The sequence below is a fragment of the Vipera ursinii genome (assembly GCF_947247035.1).
Source record: "Vipera ursinii genome assembly, chromosome: 8".
Classification (NCBI taxonomy): domain Eukaryota; kingdom Metazoa; phylum Chordata; class Lepidosauria; order Squamata; family Viperidae; genus Vipera; species Vipera ursinii.
In genome coordinates, this window is record NC_139519.1 from 19,275,157 (window position 1) to 19,295,292 (window position 20,136).

The following is a 20,136-nucleotide window of genomic DNA, read 5'->3' on the forward strand; positions in this document are numbered from 1 at the left end:
ATTATTTCCCCACCTACATTACTTTAACATGTTTTTGACCTGATATGCAAAACAAATAAAGGTAGATACTCTTGGTATTTTAGCATATCACAGACTGTGTTGCAGCTGTTTTGAGCTACGGAAGACTTGATTGGAAAAGTTTTTAAATCTTCTACGGCGGAAAGTGGGGACAAAAAGTGGTGGGAGTCCTGATCTGATCTGAATTGTTGCCCTAATACTTTTCATACACACAGATTAAAAAGTTATTTATGTGGCAAACCAATATCTCCAACATCTCTAGAGGTTTGCTGTGAGCTCATGTCTACTTGAATAAAGCTTTGTTTTTTCCACATTGGAGTTAATATGTATCTACAATTCCAAGAGACCCAAGGACTGATATTTATGAAAAGGCAAAATAATCACAACAATGTCTAGTCTATAATTAATGCAAGCTAGGGAAAATGCTCCTTCTTAGAAAGCTTTTATTGGCTTGACAAGAAGTCTCCCAGTCAGGCAAGTGGTTGTAGGGCATAGTTCCAACAATCCTACTCGCTATAACACAACAAAACTAGTTTTTCTAGATACGACAGTTACAATCGCACACCACGCTCAGTCTTCCTGAGTAACAGGTTCTTGTGTGTCTTTCCCCATGTAGGAAAGAATGAAATGACAGATGCGAATAAAAGAAACCACTCCATTTTTCCATCCTCTCCTGAAGCACACTTGATCAGATCCTGTTGACAATGGCACTTATCGAAACTCCTTGGGCTCAAACAAACAGCCTCCAAGCGCCAAGCTATATCTCACGCCAGAGGGTTCTTTTTCATCAACGCCTCTATCCCACATTGTATTACATCACTTTAGAGGCACAGAAACAAATCCACAAGTCAGCAAGCAGAAGGTCTACATGCACTTACACACACACACACACACACACACACACACACACACACACACACAAAACACCACCAGACAATCGGACAAATCAGCAGCACAGTCTTACCTTTTCTGTTCCCTATGATGGGCAAAAATAAAAAATAAATATAGCTCCAAGTAGATCAGTCCTAGAAGAACTCAGCAGCCAGCTTAACTGTATAAAGAAATCGCCAGAGTTTCTCTCTGATCAGTTCTGGCTTGGTATTCCAGCTACAGAGGGGTTTACAGCCAGCAGTGGGAGAGATCAACTGCACGGCACAAAGTCCACACTACATACACACACGATCCATTCCCCCCCTCCCGCCCTCCGAGCCGAGCTCTCCCCTCCAGTTAAGAGCCTGTGGCTTCCCCCCCCCCGCACAGCTTTATATCTGGAGAAGGGGGGCGAGGCTTAAGCACCTTCTTGGCACGCCCGCAACCACGGATGCCCCTCCCAAGGATCTCACCCTTGTGAAACAAGCTGTGCGTGTCCAGCTCCACCTTGCCCGCCGAGCCACGCCTCTGCTCAGGTGACTCTTTAAGAGGCTGAACAGAGGCCAGCCCATCCTTGGAAAGCCTCGTGTCATTTCTGGTCCATCAACCAAGCAAGGGAAGCAACAGGAAAGGGGAGGGAGCAGCCATAAAAGCAGAGATGACTCAGTCGACAGGGCAAAATTCAAAGCAAGGGAGATCGGAGAGTTTGCACGAAAGCACTTCTGTCCGTCCGTCTCAAGTGAGATGGTGGAGGGGGGAGAGACTAATAAAAGGCAGCCCACTGCCCTTTTCCCTTTGGGCGAGTCCTAATTATAATGGGCAGGGAGGGGGGAAACAAAGAGAATGTAAGGAGACGGCTCTCATTTTTTTTTATGCCTTAACAGGCATCCAATTAAGTTATTGAGGAAATGGATTAAGACTGGTTTAAATAAGGCTAACAAGCGTATTTGCTAAACAGAACAAATAAATACAGCTCTAATGGTTTATGACACGGTTTAGATTGACTTACTAATGATTTAGAAAGGCCACACCTGGAATACTGCATCCTGTTTTGGTCACCACATTACAAAAAAGATGTTGAGACTTCTGGGTGGGGGGGGAGTGCAAAGAAGAGCAGCTAAAATGATTAAAGGCCTGGAGACTAAAACATATGAAAAAACGGTTGCGGGATTTCGGTTTGGCTAATCTAGAGAAAAGAAGGATTGGGGGAGGACATGATAAAAGTATTCCAGTATTTGAGATGTTGCCACAAAGAGGAGGGGATCAGCTTATTTTCTAAAGCACCAGAAGGCAAGACAAGAAGCAATGGATGGAAACTAATCGAGGAGAGAAGCAACCTAGAACTGAGGAGAAATTTCCTCACAGTGAGAACAATTAACCAGTGGAACAGCTTGTCTTCAGAAGTTGTGGGTGCTCCATCACTGGAGGTTTTTGGGATGGAAACTAATCGAGGAGAGAAGCAACCTAGAACTGAGGAGAAATTTCCTCAGAGTGAGAACAATTAACCAGTGGAACGGCTTGTCTTCAGAAGTTGTGGGTGCTCCATCACTGGAGGTTTTTTGGATGGAAACTAATTGAGGAGAGAAGCAACCTAGAACTGAGGAGAAATTTCCTCAGAGTGAGAACAATTAACCAGTGGAACGGCTTGTCTTCAGAAGTTGTGGGTGCTCCATCACTGGAGGTTTTTTGGATGGAAACTAATTGAGGAGAGAAGCAACCTAGAACTGAGGAGAAATTTCCTCAGAGTGAGAACAATTAACCAGTGGAACGGCTTGTCTTCAGAAGTTGTGGGTGCTCCATCACTGGAGGTTTTTTGGATGGAAACTAATTGAGGAGAGAAGCAACCTAGAACTGAGGAGAAATTTCCTCACAGTGAGAACAATTAACCAGTGGGACGGCTTGCCTTCAGAAGTTGTGGGTTTTTAAGAAGTTTTTAAGAAGAGACTGGACAGTCACTTGTCTGAGATGGTCTCTTGCTTGAGCAGGGGGTTGAACTAGAAAACCTCCAAAGTCCCTTCCATCTCTATTCTAATTGATTGACATCTCTGCTGTTTTGGAACCCCCGTCAAATAATTCTTCAGCTGCTTGGATGTGTTCATGATATACATTAACACTTCTTGGCAGTTTCCTTAAGTTAGAAACAATTCCCACCCACCCACCCTCCCACCTTCCTCCCCAGCCCATGATTGCAACTACAGAGATATGCCAAAATCTGCAGATGGTGAAAGGAGGAGATATATTTAGAAGGAATATTAATGTAATTTCACTGGGTTTCAGCCAACTTGGTGTAGACACCAGGCTAGAAACCAGGAGACTGAATTTTAGTCCTCCCCTAGGTATGAAAGTTGGCTGGGCCAGACAGTCCCTCTCAGATCAACCTACCTCACAGGGTTGTTGCTGTAGGGAAAACAGATGGAAGCAATAACTTGAGTTAGGCAAAATAAATGTAGGATCTACATCTAACAATAAACAAACAAAAATGTAGGTACAACTGAAATAAGACTCTGAATCCACTACCTTCAATTGTATTTTTGTCAAGATAGGCAAGATCTCCAGACAAAGTGAGGAACATGTTTAAACTTGCAGAATGTACATACCCACAGTAGGACTACAAAGTTCATGAAAAACAAATTCATCTCATTCATAAAAAAACAAAAACATTATCTTAACACTTAAGAATCAGGAAGAGGGAAACCTGACTTCAATTGTCATACTCAGGGTCACAGTTACATGCCATTCTATTTCCTGCAAAGAAAGTAAGTATTGTGACGAAAGAGAAGGTCTCACTGAATATCTCCAACTGCTCGTCATTTATTCATTCAATCCTCCCTGCCATCTTTGTGAATGAAGGCAAATAGATATTTCCCAGGATAATGTTGCAAGAGATTTACTCTTCCGAGCTTTTGGATTCATGCTGGAGCCCAACTTCAGGGAATACCTGCTTTGGGCTATTTTGTGAGTCGTATTTATATGGTGCCTTCCTATTGGCTGACTGATGTGTTGATGGCTGGCAATTGGCTGCTGTTTCCTTGTGCCGCCAAGCTCTCGGCTCCTAAGTACTTGGTAAGCTGGTGGTAAATCAGCCCTCCTGTGAACTGACAAGGAGCCCAAAACAGCCCCTTGAAGCCTAAGACAGAAGTCCCCAAACTTTTGGGCACCAGGGACCCGTTCCATGGAGAGAGGTTTTTCCGCGGATCGGAGGGAGCGTGGTTTTGTGTGCTGCCTGAATCCCACGGATGGGGTTTTGCTTGTTTGTGCGGACCGGTTGCTGGCATGCCATGGCCCGGTACTGGTCCACAGACCGGGGATTGGGGACCACTTGCCAAGGAAACAGATCCCTTGTCAGTCAATAGAAATGCCGATTTACCATCGGCTTATCAAGTACTTAGGAACTGAAGGCTTGGCGGCAGAAGGAAACAGCAGCCAATCGCCGGCCATCAACACCCCAAACAGCCAATAGGAAGGCACCATATAAATATGACTCACAAAATAGCCCAAAGCAGGTATTCCAGGAGGGAGAAGCTCCCTGAAGTTGGGCTCCAGCATGAATCTGAAATTTCTGGTCCCGGTGACCGACCCAGATTCAATCTTGAAATAATCTTTTCTCTCAAGATCTTAGAAGATGATCTTTCTCCAGACCAAGTGGGAATCTTCTGCATTAGAAATAAAGGAGTGATAATACTGACTGTCTCACAACCTGCCAACACTTACACTGTCAGTGAGAATTCCAAATATCCAGTTTAAGCAAAGGAGGATTGGTATAGGCAGGGGAAAAAAAGAGCATTGAAACAACACCAAGGCAGGCCGGTATAGAATTTGACAACTGCCCACAATGTTTAAAATTAACGAACGGTGACTGAATACATTTGTCCTTAATATTTAACTATAACAAGGGGTGGTAGAGCTACGTTTGTGGAAAACCATCTATCGAAATAATGGTAGGAAAATGTAGAATATTTCTTATCTTAGGATTCCCTTCCCCCCCCAAAAAAAATCAGTTTTCTTCAAAGGGAAAGGAAATCCCCATCCCCATCTAAAATCCATTATTTGAATTAGCTAAAAAAAATTGTGACGTGTTCCCTGGCTGTCAGTATACGGTGCTGTCAGATCAAATCAACTGTGGTGCAAACTTAATTCATGCATGCTTGACATTCACATCAACAAACAGGAGGGTAGGGGACTGTTTTATCTATCGACAACTCATTTGGTAGCCTGCTGTGCAAGATGTACCAAGTGCTGGAATAATTCCGTGTCTCTGAGGACTGAAAAAGCACTAAGAGTTTACAAAGACATATAAAACTGCAGATGGGAAACAACCCTAATTGTGATTCGTCACAATGCCTCTTCCATCCTTTCTTGGTAACAAGCTGATTTTAGCCCTTGAAGGCAGCTGCCCTGGGTCGGTATAATGGGCTTGTCTGATGCTGGTATTCAGCTGTGCTTGCTCAGTTCTCACACCTCAAAGCAGTTGCATAGAAAGGAGAATAAAGTATAGTTCAAAGGGGCACACAGGGGGAAAACAATATAATGCTCTCCAGGAACTCAAAGGTCCCACTTCAGTCTCTAATGTAGACTGACAATAGCTCACAGCCAGAAGATGATGAGAGATATAGTCCCATGTATCTGGAGAAAGCTAGCAAAAAGTCCAAAAAAGAGAATGCAATCTGTGAAATGTCTCTCCATCCCCCAAACTTTCTGCCTCTTTTTATGCTTATCCACACCGAAGAAGTGGGGGAGGCATTAGAAGCAAATGGAAGGGAAGCTCATTTACCTACTTGTAAATAGGCTTTTAATATTAAGAAGATAGCTGTTGTGGCATAGGGTGCATGAAAAATGGAAGATCTTCCAAACAGAGAATTCAACAAGCTATGCTGACTCAGGAATTCTGGGAGTTGAAGTCCAGGAGTCATAAAAGAGCCGAGGTTGCCTATCCCTGGGTTAGACGATGGTAGAATATTCTCTGTTATTTGGCTAGAATATTGCAGTCTTTAATGCCATTCCAATCTTTATCAAGCTGTTGCTATTGTCCAATAACTACCTTGGGATGAGTAAATGAAAGGGAGTATTATGCTATCAATTCAGGTTAAACCACAAACGTTCAGCCATGATTTCTGGTAATATATTGTTTCCTAAGTCAAAGTATGATTAAAGTAATTAATTAGGAAACCAGTAGGGGTGGGCAGAGCTACAAGCAACATACAAGAAAAAAACAACAAAATCTAGTAACTGGAAGGGATCTCCCATCTAGGAACCCTTAGCTTTCAAGATAGTCGGTATGGGTAGCGTAAAAAAAAGATCCTTGGGGTGTGTGTGTGTGGAGAACTGCACTCTCGGTATATCAAGGAACTGATTGCCTATGCTGCTACATTATGCTCCTTATTATTTTAGACTCATTATTAATTTACCCACGTTAAAAAGGGTAAGAAGCTATGCATTTCTATATCACACATTTAGGAGCGGAAGAATGTGGTTGTATGAATGTAGGATATGACTTCAGACCTATCCACTTTCACTCAATATGTGGAAGACCTTAACTCAGGGGTCTTCAAACTTGGGCCTTTTTTTGACTTGTGGAATTCAGGGCGTTGAAGTCTACAAGTCATAAAAGGGCCATGTTTGAAGACCCCTGCCTTAACTCCTAAGAGTCTGTGACCTCAGAACTACATTCCATGGGATCAACAGTAAGACACCCAAAGAAATGCTCCTTGAGAGTAACAGTCTACTCATGAGTCATTACTGTTCTCAAGTAGCCTTGTGTTTTGAGGGAATAGTATGCACTTCTCTTGTGTTGCATTGGAAGTTTGAAGCTTTCTAGGTAGAACTTCCCACATGGGAGTACAATAATGCTGGGGGGGGGGGGATGCCAGTGTTATGTATGTTCCTGGAACCAGCTGTCCTGACCTTTGGATAGATTTCTTAAGATTCTGACTGGTTTGTGCTCAAATGGTGCTTTCCTTTTTTACTTTATGGATTTGGACTCTGGTTACCATCTCTGTAGTGACCTTTGGGTTCCACACTGACTTCAGAGATGCTTCCACTCTGCTTAGCTCATCTACTGAGACTTGGTATGCATGCACATATAATTTAGATCAGGGGTCTTCAAACTTGGCCGTTTTATGACTTGTAGACTTCAACTCCCAGAATTCCTCAGCCAGCATACCTGGCTGAGGAATTCTGGGAGTTGAAGTCCACAAGTCATAAAACGGCCAGGTTTGAAGACCCCTGATTTAGACTTACAAAACTATCCAACTCCATACTGATTTGTGAGTAGTAACAGTTTGGGAGAAGACATGACTCATTGTTATTGTTGTTGTTGCTGTTGTTGTTCACTTAAAGTCATTACAGCCATTCAGCCCCATAGATTGTGAGCTGCTAGTTGTATTATTACCCTACTTTTTATGTCAACCATTCCATGTCCTCAGACTAATTGGTCCAATTGACAGAATTTACTTTTGGCTTCTTACTGGCAGGAGCAAGGTTCATGTAGTGAACATTTCATGTTTAGCCTCTTTATAAAAGCACTTTCTAGCTAGATTTTAGCGTGCTTGTGAATAGTTTGTTCGTTGCAAGGAATCCGCTACTACCTTTCCTATTTCCAGTCAGAGGAATGGATCTTAGCTATTAGAACCAAAGCTGATGTGGTTTTCTACATGTAGTTTTGCAAACAAACATAATTTGGGTTTTCTGACTTGCTGAGTTTCCTTCTCAGAATAATGTGTGATGCCCATATCTATAGACTCCAGGACTCTAGGCTATGACGACAAATGGTGTGAGTCACAAAAGGCAACAACAGGAGTTTCAGTGAAAGTCTCTAAACTATTGTTAAAATAACCATCTTAATGCAGAGACATTACCCAACATACACAACCACATCAGCATATTCTGGTTATTTTTATCCCAATAAATGTACCTCGTCTGAAACTCTTGCAATGTAGCTATGACAACTATAGCACAGCAGTTTCTAGTTTTTACCGTGGCAGCTCTGTATATAATATGGCTGTTTAAACAGCTATTAAAAATATGATTTCAATATTTACTCTTTGTTTTTTCTACCCCATTCCCTTGTCATTAATTAGAAATAACAGAGATGTACACGAGGGGTGTATGAAGGCTTTTGAAATAGCAATTAGATAAAATTTGGTAAAAATTGATGTTGACACAAATGGACAGATCGCAATTTGTCAGACATACATCCCAGGCACCCATTCTGGAAAAAACCTTAATTCTGGTTACCTCATTGATTTTTTTGGCATTGCATATCCATCAACATAAATATTTTTACATACACATATAGTAGCGAAACTCTTTTCTAGCTTTTAGAAGACAAGCCTGCGGTTACAACTGGAACTATATTCTACCTTGTAAGAAACAAACAGTTAAACAGACTCAAGTAACCATTAGTTGGCATTATTACTACAACATACAGAGTTAGACTATGGGTTAGTTCGTTTATAAACTGTATCAACTATAATCCATTCTACCTGAGCTCAGTTGGGATTGGTTCAGAGGCTCTGAAATAGATGCTGAACCATTACTATCCATCTCCAAATCTGGATGCAGGTGTGGAGGGTGGAAAATGGAGCAAAATAGGACAAAAAAGTTATTATTTTTTAATGATGGACATGAGCACCTTGATTTTCTAAGGCACTGAAATTCTAATTCCAAAGTTCTGCTAGGTTATGTTCTAAAATATGAAAGTAAATCCAATGTGATCTTTGGTTAGAATGTATTCTCTTCTACCTGAAAGCATGGCAATTACTAGTTTGTCAAAACTATTCTTCTTAATGTCTGTTACGATTTTGCTTAACTGGGAAATTCAATTAGACTGCTTACAATGGGTCCGTTTCCTTGTCTAAATGGAATTGTGCTATATTTTTGCTGCAACCCTTGTAGGGCATATTAAAGTTTGAGGCTAAGGACGTCAGCAAAGTGCTCCCGTTAGTCAGTCACATGTAACCACCTGACAGGGCCTTTAGAATAACCTACCGATTTCACCGCTGCCATGGTTTTGTTTTATTAATAGTTTGGTTTCCATGGTTTTGTTTTATTCATAGTATACTGAACAAAATCGACAGCATATGCTCAAGTATGAGATTATGAAACTGACAGACTCATTGAACAAATATTGCTGCAAAGCGTGTCTAGTATGGAACACAACAAAATATTTTTAGGGCCATATGCTGTGATATCAGAGTAGGAGAAGCAAATTTAATCTGTCTGATGAAGCCATATTCACAAAGCAGAAAGGAATGAAAAAGCAGCTGTGCTAGCCTCCATGTTGCTATGTCAAAGCAAGCCAGAAAATCATGCACACTTTATGTTTTTCCCTAAGATTGTATCATATTACAGAAAGCCGTAATTTCCACTGCTTTCTCTTTTTCCCCAAATGAAATTTCTCTAAAGCTCATCTCACACCCATGTAGCTTTCTCCAGAAAGCAAGCTCCAAATGAAGTTATGGAAAGAAGCTGTACCCTTCCGGATACAGAGTGGAGATTCAGTGGCAACACACTTGGCCATTCCTTGTTCTGTACCTTTTTTGCTGCAATTTTGGAGTATAACATGTCTCCATCATAAATATAAATAGATAAATACAGTATTAAAAGCTATAATCTTACTGCACAGGAATGCTTTGCTACTACAAAGGGAATGTAGGACAAAGCTTATGTGCTTCTACTACTGCTAAAGACTCTTAACAATGAAGAAAGTATTATAGATTGTCATGAAAATTATTAATACTATAGTAAGTTATGCTTATGCAATTCTCACTCTCTGATGCCATAGAATTCAAAAATTTATTCTAGGAATTAATTGTAGAAAACACTAAAAAGTGTGTATGTGTGTCTGTCTGTCTGTGTACTAAAAAAAACCTTTGTGTAATTGTATAGGAAAATCAATATTTTTCCAAAGCATACACTTTTAAAATTATGTAATCTCTCCTACTCTGGGATATGATTTTACAAATACTGGATGTATAATAAATAAATAGATAGTGGACAATTTTACTTACTCCTAAAAATTGGTTTCAAGCTCATTCTTCTTCTCCCCTATTTACCTTCTATTGTAGATTTCATTTTAATGCATAGTGTGAAATAAAAAAAATGTACAAGGAAAATCACAGTGTAAAGGTATTGCACATTCCTCGGATACCAAGTACATTAATATACAACAATATACCAGAATTCTGACTTTTTCAGGAATAAACATAAATGCAAGTATCTTGCTCAATCATTTTCACATCATCCCAGACAGCATTTTCCATGGTCTGTTTGCTGTGATATTCTCTTGAGAAAGGAAGAAAAAGGTAAGAACAAATTCTGATATCTGATTTTGTTTTGTTCAGAAAGGAACATGGCAGAGTTTCTGATTTACAAACCATGACCAAAAAAACCTTATGACAGAACTTGTCCTTGAGGGCTCCAATGGGAGCTAACAAGCATTCTGGTTTACTGTTGCATATGAATGCAATTACAAATTCGGCTGATTTTTTTTTTTACAAAGAAATTTTTTTACAAAAAAAAAAAAAGAGGAAACGAAAAGAAAAAGAATAAATGAAAACGTACAAGGGGGAAAGTAGCTCCAGGATGCTGGACGGGCTCCAGGGGCAGGGGAGACTGGGAAAGTACAATTGGAGAGAAAACACATTATTAACAGGAATATCCACCTAGAAAAATAAGACATTTTCATTTCAAAAGACTAGACTTGCATACACCTATTTCTTTGACATTGTCCAAAGAGTTAAATGCTACTCAGCAACCCAACTCTTGCATGCGCTGAGCACTTCCACAGTTGTCTGAGCATGCCCCAAACCTCTTCTGAAAATCAATGGAAGTTTCTATTATTCAGCAGTACATTGTAATTAGAGTGTATTTACTTTCAAAACACTTAAATCATTCAGTTAGAGGATGAGTTACCATTCTTCAGCTGGCTAACCACTGACCATCAGTGCAAAAGAAACACAGAAAATATTTTTTTTTTGTAACTGTGGAAATAATTATCTCCCTGCATCATTTCCCATACTAAAAAAAACCTGACTGGGCATTGCTTTCAAGAGAAGCCCTCTCTCCCTAGCCATCCCCAATTTGCAAAAGCTCTAAAAATATTTTTTTTTAAAAAAAACCTAACCAGAAAAACAGCTGCATTTTGAATGACAATGCTATGTTTCATTCATAGGTACCCATTTCAGCATTATCCTGGCATAACCTCTTGGCTGGCTGCAGAACAATACTATAAAAAATAGCTAAAGAATTTCACAGAGGTTTATTTAGTACCAAACACCATCCTATAAGCTGTCAGGTGCTCAATTAACCTGAAATATGCTTTCCTTCTCCTTTCAGACAACTTTAAGTCTGCTTGCAAAGGAAGGTAGTTTATGACCACTGGCTTTCAGAAACTGTATTAATGAATTGTGCATCCATCACAATCTTTCATGTTCCAATAAAAGTCAATTAGGTCAACACAGATTTTCTTGTGGACCAGTTCAACCACCTGGCTCAAGGGGATGGCATGAATTATTTTACGTATCAGATCTCTGGTTATATGCAACCTGTCATGTGCTGCTGTTCCATACCCAGGATGTGTCTATCCCAGCAAATTCAGCATTTGCAAGCATCTGTAATGGTACATATTATCCATGGCTTTGGACAACCTGCTGGAACAGTTGGAACTCACCAATTCAATGACTCCAAAATGGCTGTCAAGCCTCCCGTTCTGTATAAGTTGCCTAGGTAACCTTGAATTTTACTTTATATAATGGGATATGATTAACTATTAATACTTTTAAAAACTATTATTTTAAAAAGATACTGAAAACAAAAGCCACGTGAAGACTATCAGATTCATGAGCTATTATACTTTATCCCACAAATAGGATTACATTTATCCAGGCGCTGCCAGGATGAACTCCATTTGCATAATAGTATTAGCAGTGTTTTTGAGTTCTACAAAAGGCACAAATGTTAAGAGCTTTTTAACAGCACGTGTCTCCTAGACAAGCAACTCCAAATCACATCTTCTCTTTTGTTAAAGTGCTATTTCAAGAATCACAAACGTTAATAAAAGCGCTTCCAAGACAACATCAGAAAAGCACATGTAAAATGAGATGAACAGCATGAGGTTAAGCTAACAAACAAAACATTCACATGAAGTGGATGACATCTTTGACATCTGCAGTGATATGACACCAATCCAAATGATATAGATAGCACCCAAAAGAAAAGGAATTGGAAGAGACCAATAAAAATGAAGGTATCTGTTTGCATGATTTTTATAATGTAGAGAGAGCTGAAACATCTGTTCCATCTTTATCTTTTATAGCACTATTCAAAAGACTGGTGTCATACAACTAAGAACGGAATTACGGTATACACCAAAAAGGAACAGACAACAACTATGTCTCTACATTCTCTTAGAAATTACAAGGTACACATCATTACAGTTAATCAATGTCATAAAGAATACACATAGCATTTTCCCAAAGCAGAGACTTTTAGTCCTACACTCCAGATTTTAAATATTTGGGGCATAAAGAGAACATTGCATTTTCCTTCGTGGAACTTTTATGCCAGTTGTAAAAATTATTACTATTCCCTATCCTTAACACAAATTGCAACAGAATGATCTAGAAGATTTTGCAATTCAATTTGGAATTGGGCAATAAGTCTCAGAGAGAAAGAAAGTTGTGGAATTTATCTAAGTCTGTTCTTATCCCAAGCATCTTAAATTGGACAATCCAGAGAACACAGCAAATTTGTTGCTTTGTCTATTGAGAGAACCCGTTTTGATATGCTGACTCTCATTTTCCATCTATATAATTCTGCCTTCGGGTATATGATGAAACAAGATTCATGTTCAGGTCTGTTTAATCTTATAAAATGCTTTGCAACCCTTTATCCCTATGGCATCTGTATTTCTTAAAACCAAAAATTTTCCTGATCCTTCTGGGAAAACATGGGCAACTAAAAAGTGATGACAAGAATACCACCTGAATTGACCTCAACCATAATATAGTTAGTTATTAATCTAAGCTGTAAAGAAGATTCACAATTCACCAGCAATGAATCAGTTCTGAGTCTGAAATGTGGGGAGTTTAAGCTCAATGGAAGAGAAAGCAAATTATCTTTTCCATCTCTCTTACTTGGCAAGAAATTAACTTCCTCTACAGAGTAACTCTGAAAAGCACATCGGTTTATGATGATGACCAAGCAATGATTTGTAACAATAGTTACAAAAAAAACCTCTTCTCTCACCCAAACTGATAAAGAAATCGGTGCAAAGGAAAATGTTTGACCAGCACAAACTAGACAATAAAATAAGCTTGCATGGATGAATGCAATGAAATAACTTTATCCCATAGCAAAGGTACAGAAAACTGTAAGATGACAAAATTTAAATTGGCATTTTGTGGCACATATGCTTGAAAAGCACACACACATACCTGGCTTTGGTACAGAATTGGTCACTGACTGAGGAACTTTGTCGTTAATTAGTTCAACACATTCACTAGGAAAGAAGCCCACCTAGAGTGACATATAGAGATAGGAAGAAAAAAAAGAGAACTTGTATCCATAAGACATTTAAACAATCTCAACAGAACCATGGAATGAGGGAGACGTCTTGATGATTTTGCAATGAAGTTGATTATTCCAAATCCTAGACAGTTCTAGTAAAAAGAGTGTTCTTCCCCTGCTTTATATGTGAATAGAGCAGGAGTTTGCTAGACCTGGATTTCATTTTACTCTAGATATTTTGCCTGTCCACAGCTTCCAAAGACAGAGATGTATTACTCTTTCAAGAATTTTCTCTTACCCTGATATTGATCAGGGAGATTTTCAATTTCCCCCCCCAAAATTTATGCAAACAATACATTGTAAACAATTACAGAGTAATTTTTTTTTAGAACGAGTATCCATCCTCCACTACTTTTAGAGCCTGCCGTATTAACTAACCTAATAGTTGGACCTACCTGAAATCCGTGTTTCCCCCTCCACCAAGTGGTCAGTTCTTTTGGAGGCATATCAATAACAGAAACTATATCTCCAACCTGGAAATTAAGAAATGAAATATTTTCTCACTGTGATGCAAAGCACTATCTTGTTGTTTACTTTTAACGGGCTGGGAATACAAAATACTTTAAATAGTACTAGTTCTTGCCTATTAAACATGCACATATGAATTTATGAGCATTACACGGTAGACATTTTATATGTTCATAAAAAGAAAATGTTGAAGAGCAGCTAAAAGATAAAATAGACTGCTGGTTAAACTGAGTGTATAGCCACACTGTGTGTACGGAAAGAATGTTGAACAAACTAATTAAAGGTAGTCCTCAATTTATGATTGGCCAATTAACGACCATTCAAAATTATAATGGACCCAAATAAAGGTACTTACGACCTAAATTCAAAATTCTAACAGACACACCCCTTCCCATGGTTACCTGATCACATCTTGGGTGCTCGATGCTTAACCTGCATTTAAGGCTGTTTGCAGCTTCCCACGGTCATATGACCACATTTACAATTTTGGCTGGAAATCGGCATTTACTTCTGGTTCCTTGCCCCCCCCAAAAATGCCCCCAAGATGCCCATGGTGACTCCCTTAATGACTGTCACAAAAAAATGTCAAATCAGATCCTTAAGGTTATATGTCCTGCTTAATGACTGGCACAATTACGACCAAATTTCTAGCCTCAGTTATGGCCATAAGGACTACCTCTACTTAAAAATCTGCACTTATTTGCCTATTTGTTTCTCTGTCTCCATTCTTAAAATTAAGTGCAGAACCTCAAATTAATTTTCCCAAAGAGAATTAATGTACTGTTATACAAGCAACACAGAGAGCTATTAGAAGCTTTTAAAAACAATGTTTTAAAACTTTTTCTGGGCAGCATGCACTGAAATCCTTACATATTTATCCTCCCGTTATTTACCTCAAAGGAGAGTTCATCTCCTGCCTGGGCGATGTATCTCTTGATAACATGAGCAGCTGCAATAGCAGGAACATTAATGGACGACTCCTCGTGAACCAGGAGGCGATTCCCCTTGTTATCAATCTGCAACACAAGGTAGGTGGTGAGGAAGCCAAAGGTGTACAGGTTTGAGCAGTTTATTTAATCAACAAATTTATAGAGGAGAATTTCACTTTGATTTTTAAAAGAAAGCAGAGCTAAATGGAGCTTCCTGCTGAAAAAAAGGCAGAAGTAGACTACGGGCACTGTGGTACAGAACAACAAACTTCTGCAGAAAGTAGAGCTCTGTTTTATAGGGCTTCCATTACTTAGGAGGAGGAGGAGGAGGAGGAGGAGGAGGAGGAGGAGGAGGAGGAGGAGGAGGAGGAGGAGGAGGAGGAGGAGGAATAATCATTTCAGCTGTCCTTTCTGGAATACCCCAGGGCTTCATCCATTATTTTCTACTTTTTAGCATTTCTCATATTTCCCCGAAAATAAGACCAGGTCTTATATTAATTTTTGCTCCAAAAGACACATTAGTAGGGCTTATTTTCTGGTTAGCTCTTATTTTTGGAGAAATACGGTACTAAGTGCTAAGCCTGGCTGATGGGCTTAATTGGCACTTATTTTTTGCAGTGGGCTTATATTACGAGCATCTTGAAAAACCATGCTAGCAGGGCTTATTTTCTGGTTAGGTCTTTTATTTGGGGGAAAATAAGGTACGTTAAGATGCTGGGGGAGGCCACGATTTGTTTGCATAGCTAAATCATGGATACATTATCCACTGCTATCCGAAGCTGTGCAAGAGATGCTATCAACTTCTTGATTTAGTTCTAGAGGCTACGAGAGTTTACACAGGGCAAAACAGACCACAGCTGAACCCCTGCGCAAGATGAAGTCAGCTCTTCGCTACAGGTTCCTGACATTTCCACGATTGCCTCCTGGTGGCCAACTCTCCTTCAAAGAGCAGATCTGGGGACTGAAGGACATCTTGGACTCTTAGCTACTACTACATGGACAGTTCGAAATCAGGGCTCGGGAGGGAGGCAGAGTTATCCAGTTGTGTGCCAGATGCAGCACTACCTGGAATCTGAGGTCCTGGCTAAGTGACTCATGCTTTCATTACTCCTCGCCTAGACTCCTGCAAGGTGTTCTACCATGGGGCTGCCTTTTAAAAATTTCAGCTGCAGGCCGAGAAGCTGAAAAACATCGATCTACAACATACACATAGTGCTGGTCTATATGGGCCATAATCTCAATGGAGATGGACTTTTTGCTAGGTGACTTGATTCAGGAGGATCTATACAATGAAGGATGAGGATGTCACTCCTGCTTTTATCTGGTGTAGCCTAAGAGCAGAGGGCCTGAGTGGCCATTTCCAATTTTGAAAACTTCCCTTCTTCCCTTCCATTTGCCAGCTGGCAGACACGCAGACACAAAGCATTTGATGAACCGAGGAGAAAGTGAAGCGGGCTCTTGTACCTCCATCCATGTGAGAGCAGGACCGCAATTTATCTTGTTGCCAGCAATGGCTGAGAGTCGGGAGAGGTAAGCCATCAGCATCTGGCTAACAAGCTGCAGAGGATGAGGGAAAAGTATGGTAATTCTACTGATGGAGAACATATTTTAGGGACATAACTGAAGCAATCTCTCTCTCCCCTCTGCCCTCCCCCTGGTGTGTGTGTGTGTGTGTGTGTGTGTGTGTGTGTGTGTGTGTGTAATAAATAGAGGTAAATATAGAGATAGATAGAAGTCTCTCTAAACAATTCAGAGTCACCAGGCTGAAGCCAGGAGACAGTGAGTTCTAGTCGCACCTTTACGCATTAAAACTGGCTGCGTGACTTTCGGCCAGTCCCTCTCTTCCAAACCAACCCATCCCACGGAGTTGTTCTTGTGGGGGGGAAAAATGGGAGACAAAGGAGCATTAATTATGTTTGCCACATTGAGTTATTTATTAACAATAAATAAATAAAAAGGTGGGATATAAATAAATAATTAAATGAAGTGTGTGTGTGTGTGTGTGTGTGTGTGTGTGTGTGTGTGTGTGTTATTCCATAGCTAGAACTTTTCAGCTAGTTAAAAAACAAAACTTCATTGTTTTTACCTCTGGATTATCCTTCAGGGCATCAGCACGGGGCAGCTCGGAAAGCTGAGAAAAGCGTCGGTCATAAATACATAGGTGGAGATGTTTGTCAAGCACTCTAAAGTCTTCGTAACTCCTCTTCACAATCCAGCTCTTGCCCTAGGGACAGGGAAAAAAAAACCCTAGAGTGTCATTTAATTCATTCCTTCATCAATGTGCAAGGACTCTATGAACCTGGTTATTACCGACATTCTTCACAATTAATCACATTTTCATTCAACCAGGCTTTGCTAATCATTTTCAACCTCTAAGTGAAATTCCTTACGTCACTGTATAATAATAGAGTGCTTTGAATGAACACCAATATATTAGAATGGCAAGTTAAATGCAATTTTCAACAACAACCTCCCCCTATGCCTGAAAAGAAAAGTTTTCGATCCAAGGTGTGCTACCTGCTCTAACCTAGGCCAGCGAAACAGGGACACTAACTTCACAATCGATACAAAAGCTAAAAGATGCCGCAAAGAGCCATGGAAAAAGCTACCTGCTAGGTATCACAAGACAAGATAGAAAGACCTGCGCATGGGTTAGAGAACAAATGAAAATATATGATGCCATCCAAAGAGTAAAAGAATGGAAATGGAAATGGGCTGGTCACATAGCAAGAAGGACCGATGGCAGATGGATCGAGGCAGTCATAGAATGGATCCCCCTTGATAAAAAAGCGTCCACAAAAGAGACTTCAAACAAGATGGAGCGATGACATCACCAAGTATTGCAGGCCCAACTGGCAAAAGAAATCTCAGGATTGTATTGGTTGGAGACATGCAGAAGAGGCCTTCCTCCTGCAGTGGATAGACAACAGCGAGGAGGAGGAGGAGGAGGAGGAGGAGGAGGAGGAGGAGGAGGAGGAGGACGAGGACGAGGACGAGGACGAGGACGAGGACATGGAGATTAGAATATGAGCTGAGCTGCCTTAATATGTCACATTAAATAAATTCCAGCACCCCTTCTCAACAGAAAGAAAAATGTAAGCCAGTTAGTTAAAAATATCTTTGAATGCTGAGATATTAGAACTGAAGTTGGCATGAATATTCAGTAGTTATTCAAACTGAAGGACGAGAGTCACAAAAGACAGTTGTTTGCCTTGTATATTATTTTGGTGTCTTTTGTGGCCTTTTTGTGGCTTTTGAATTCAAACACTTCCAAATCATATCAAACAGCGTAGACAGCCAAAAAAACAAACAAACAAATCAAGAAAACAATTTAACCCCAGCCATAACATTTCACGCTCATGTTTTGGATAGTGTCTAATAAACTGCGACAAAGTACCTCACAAAGTATCTTAGGTGGATGTACTTTACTAATGCATTTATCCTACACCGAATATTGATGGCATTCTTTCCTCGTGTTAATTTTTCAAGCCAATCCTTAGGAAACATATTCAACTGTGGGTAAGCATCTAAATAATATGTTTGCTGAGGGAAATTATGATTAAGAAGTGTGAAAAAGAAAAAAGAGCACAGAACCAGGTAACCAAAGAATACTGTAATAAAGGGTTTCTAGGCATTCAAAATTGTAGTGCTGGACTATTTCTCTTGATTAAATCTGCTTCTGAATGGCAGGATGAAAAATATACAGCTTAAGTCTCTGGCTATTTGAAAAGAGATTTGCGGCTTTCAACACTTTATTACATTCCAGTCTCCCTTTACAACTTCTAATTTAAACAATTTGCTATCAGTCACATTCCATGAAAAACATGTAAGTACAATAGGTCAGGGAGGGAGGGAAAGAGGGAAGGAGACTGAGATAAGTGCTGGCAATTCTGATGTAAGAATATTGAGTGCAACACCCGGACGTAAATCTGTAGCAGGCAGCATTTTTTTTTAACCAGCACTATATTTGAAATACTTAACAGCCAAACAATGAAAACTGCTAAAGAAATGGGTTTGTATCTCTTTGAAGATGGGGCTGTGAATCATCTGGCAATATAATGAACAGTTTTCTCCCCTCTAGATGACAGCGTCTCCAGTTAAGTGTGTTACTTACTGGCTTAATAGTATCTTTCATCTATGTATCTTGAAATTATTTAGAATTCCTCAGTGCCGATAAATTTATTTTACTAAGAGCATGACTGTTTCAGAGTGGTAAGCTGGTTACTCAAGGTCACAGAAAAAGATATAGTAATAGAACATTTCTGACTAATATGTATGCTGCATTGAGAATACTCCAGATAGTATTAAACCAGCAAAGCTTTGCTGTTCTTTATAAGCAATCGTACTGGGATGACTTTCTAAGGGTAAAAAGTTTTAATAACAATAGCTATGAAAACTTCTTTGGGAAAATCTGAGATAGGCTCTTTTCCTACCTACCAATGAAGATCTTCTGTTTAGTGCTAAAAAAAAAAAAGTAAAAAAACTGATCACCATCTCCCATGTTACCATGGATGATGCATTAAAACTTTTAGTTGAGAACTATCTTCATTGACACTTCTTAGCATTTCCGTAACTTAAATACAGCCTGTCCTAGGGTGGTATTCTCCAGATCAGGGGTCCCAAACCCCCGGTCCGTGGCATGCCAGCAACCGGTCCGCACACAACAAGCAAAGCCCCATCCGTGGGATGCAGGCAGCACACAAAACCCTCCATGCACTCTCCGGTCCTGGAAAAATCTTTCTCCACAGAACCGGACCCTAGTGCCCCAAAGGTTGGTGACCTCTGCTCCAGATAACTTAAGCTGAGAATTGTCAAACAAAAGACCATGTTAAATTTGCAATTCTGGCAATCAAGGCTCAAATGCATTAAAAAAGCACCTGTTGGTGAAAATGCGACCTAATATCACATAGTATGAAGTCTTTAGGTAGAAATGGTTGGTTACTGTAGGAGAAAGAGTAGCAGAACCTAGGAGCGTAGTTAAAAGAGGGATTAGCCTAGAATCCTTATGTAGCCACTAGCAAAGTCCAACCTCCTTTGAATTCCACTGACCCGTATCTAAATCCAAGCAGCCGCTAACCATTAGTTGAGAAGATTCCTGCGCATAAGCGTGACTACAAGTAAATCAGTTTAATTAGACCTGCATGTGTGGACCTGGTCTTTCCCATCTTGACAGTTTCAAACCTAACAACATCCATAAAGTGCATGCCATTTTTTTCAAACACAGCAAGTTAGCTCCTCATGAACATTGAAGGAACAACTTACGAAGATGGGGCTCCTTTAAAGA

The 20,136-nt window shown here is 40.0% G+C and overlaps 1 protein-coding gene across 5 annotated transcripts in view; it reads right to left on the bottom strand.

Annotated features, from left to right (window-relative positions):
* The window catches only part of ARHGAP32 (Rho GTPase activating protein 32), a gene marked incomplete at its 5' end in the record, with an annotated part of 92,823 nt that overhangs the window by 39,118 nt on the left and 33,569 nt on the right, over positions 1-20,136 (bottom strand). For 4 of the 5 annotated variants that reach the window (XR_014493198.1, XM_083368661.1, XM_083368660.1 and 1 more), the window contains 5 exons: positions 13,323-13,404; positions 13,851-13,928; positions 14,817-14,939; positions 16,317-16,409; positions 16,939-17,076. Coding sequence is in view for 3 of the 5 variants with exons in the window: in XM_083368661.1 (XP_083224787.1) it covers positions 13,323-13,404; positions 13,851-13,928; positions 14,817-14,939; positions 16,317-16,409; positions 16,939-17,076 (514 nt within the window). Of the gene's footprint in view, positions 1-982; positions 1,202-13,322; positions 13,405-13,850; positions 13,929-14,816; positions 14,940-16,316; positions 16,410-16,938; positions 17,077-20,136 lie in introns of those variants that run through there. The other variant, XM_083368663.1, reaches the window with a different exon arrangement.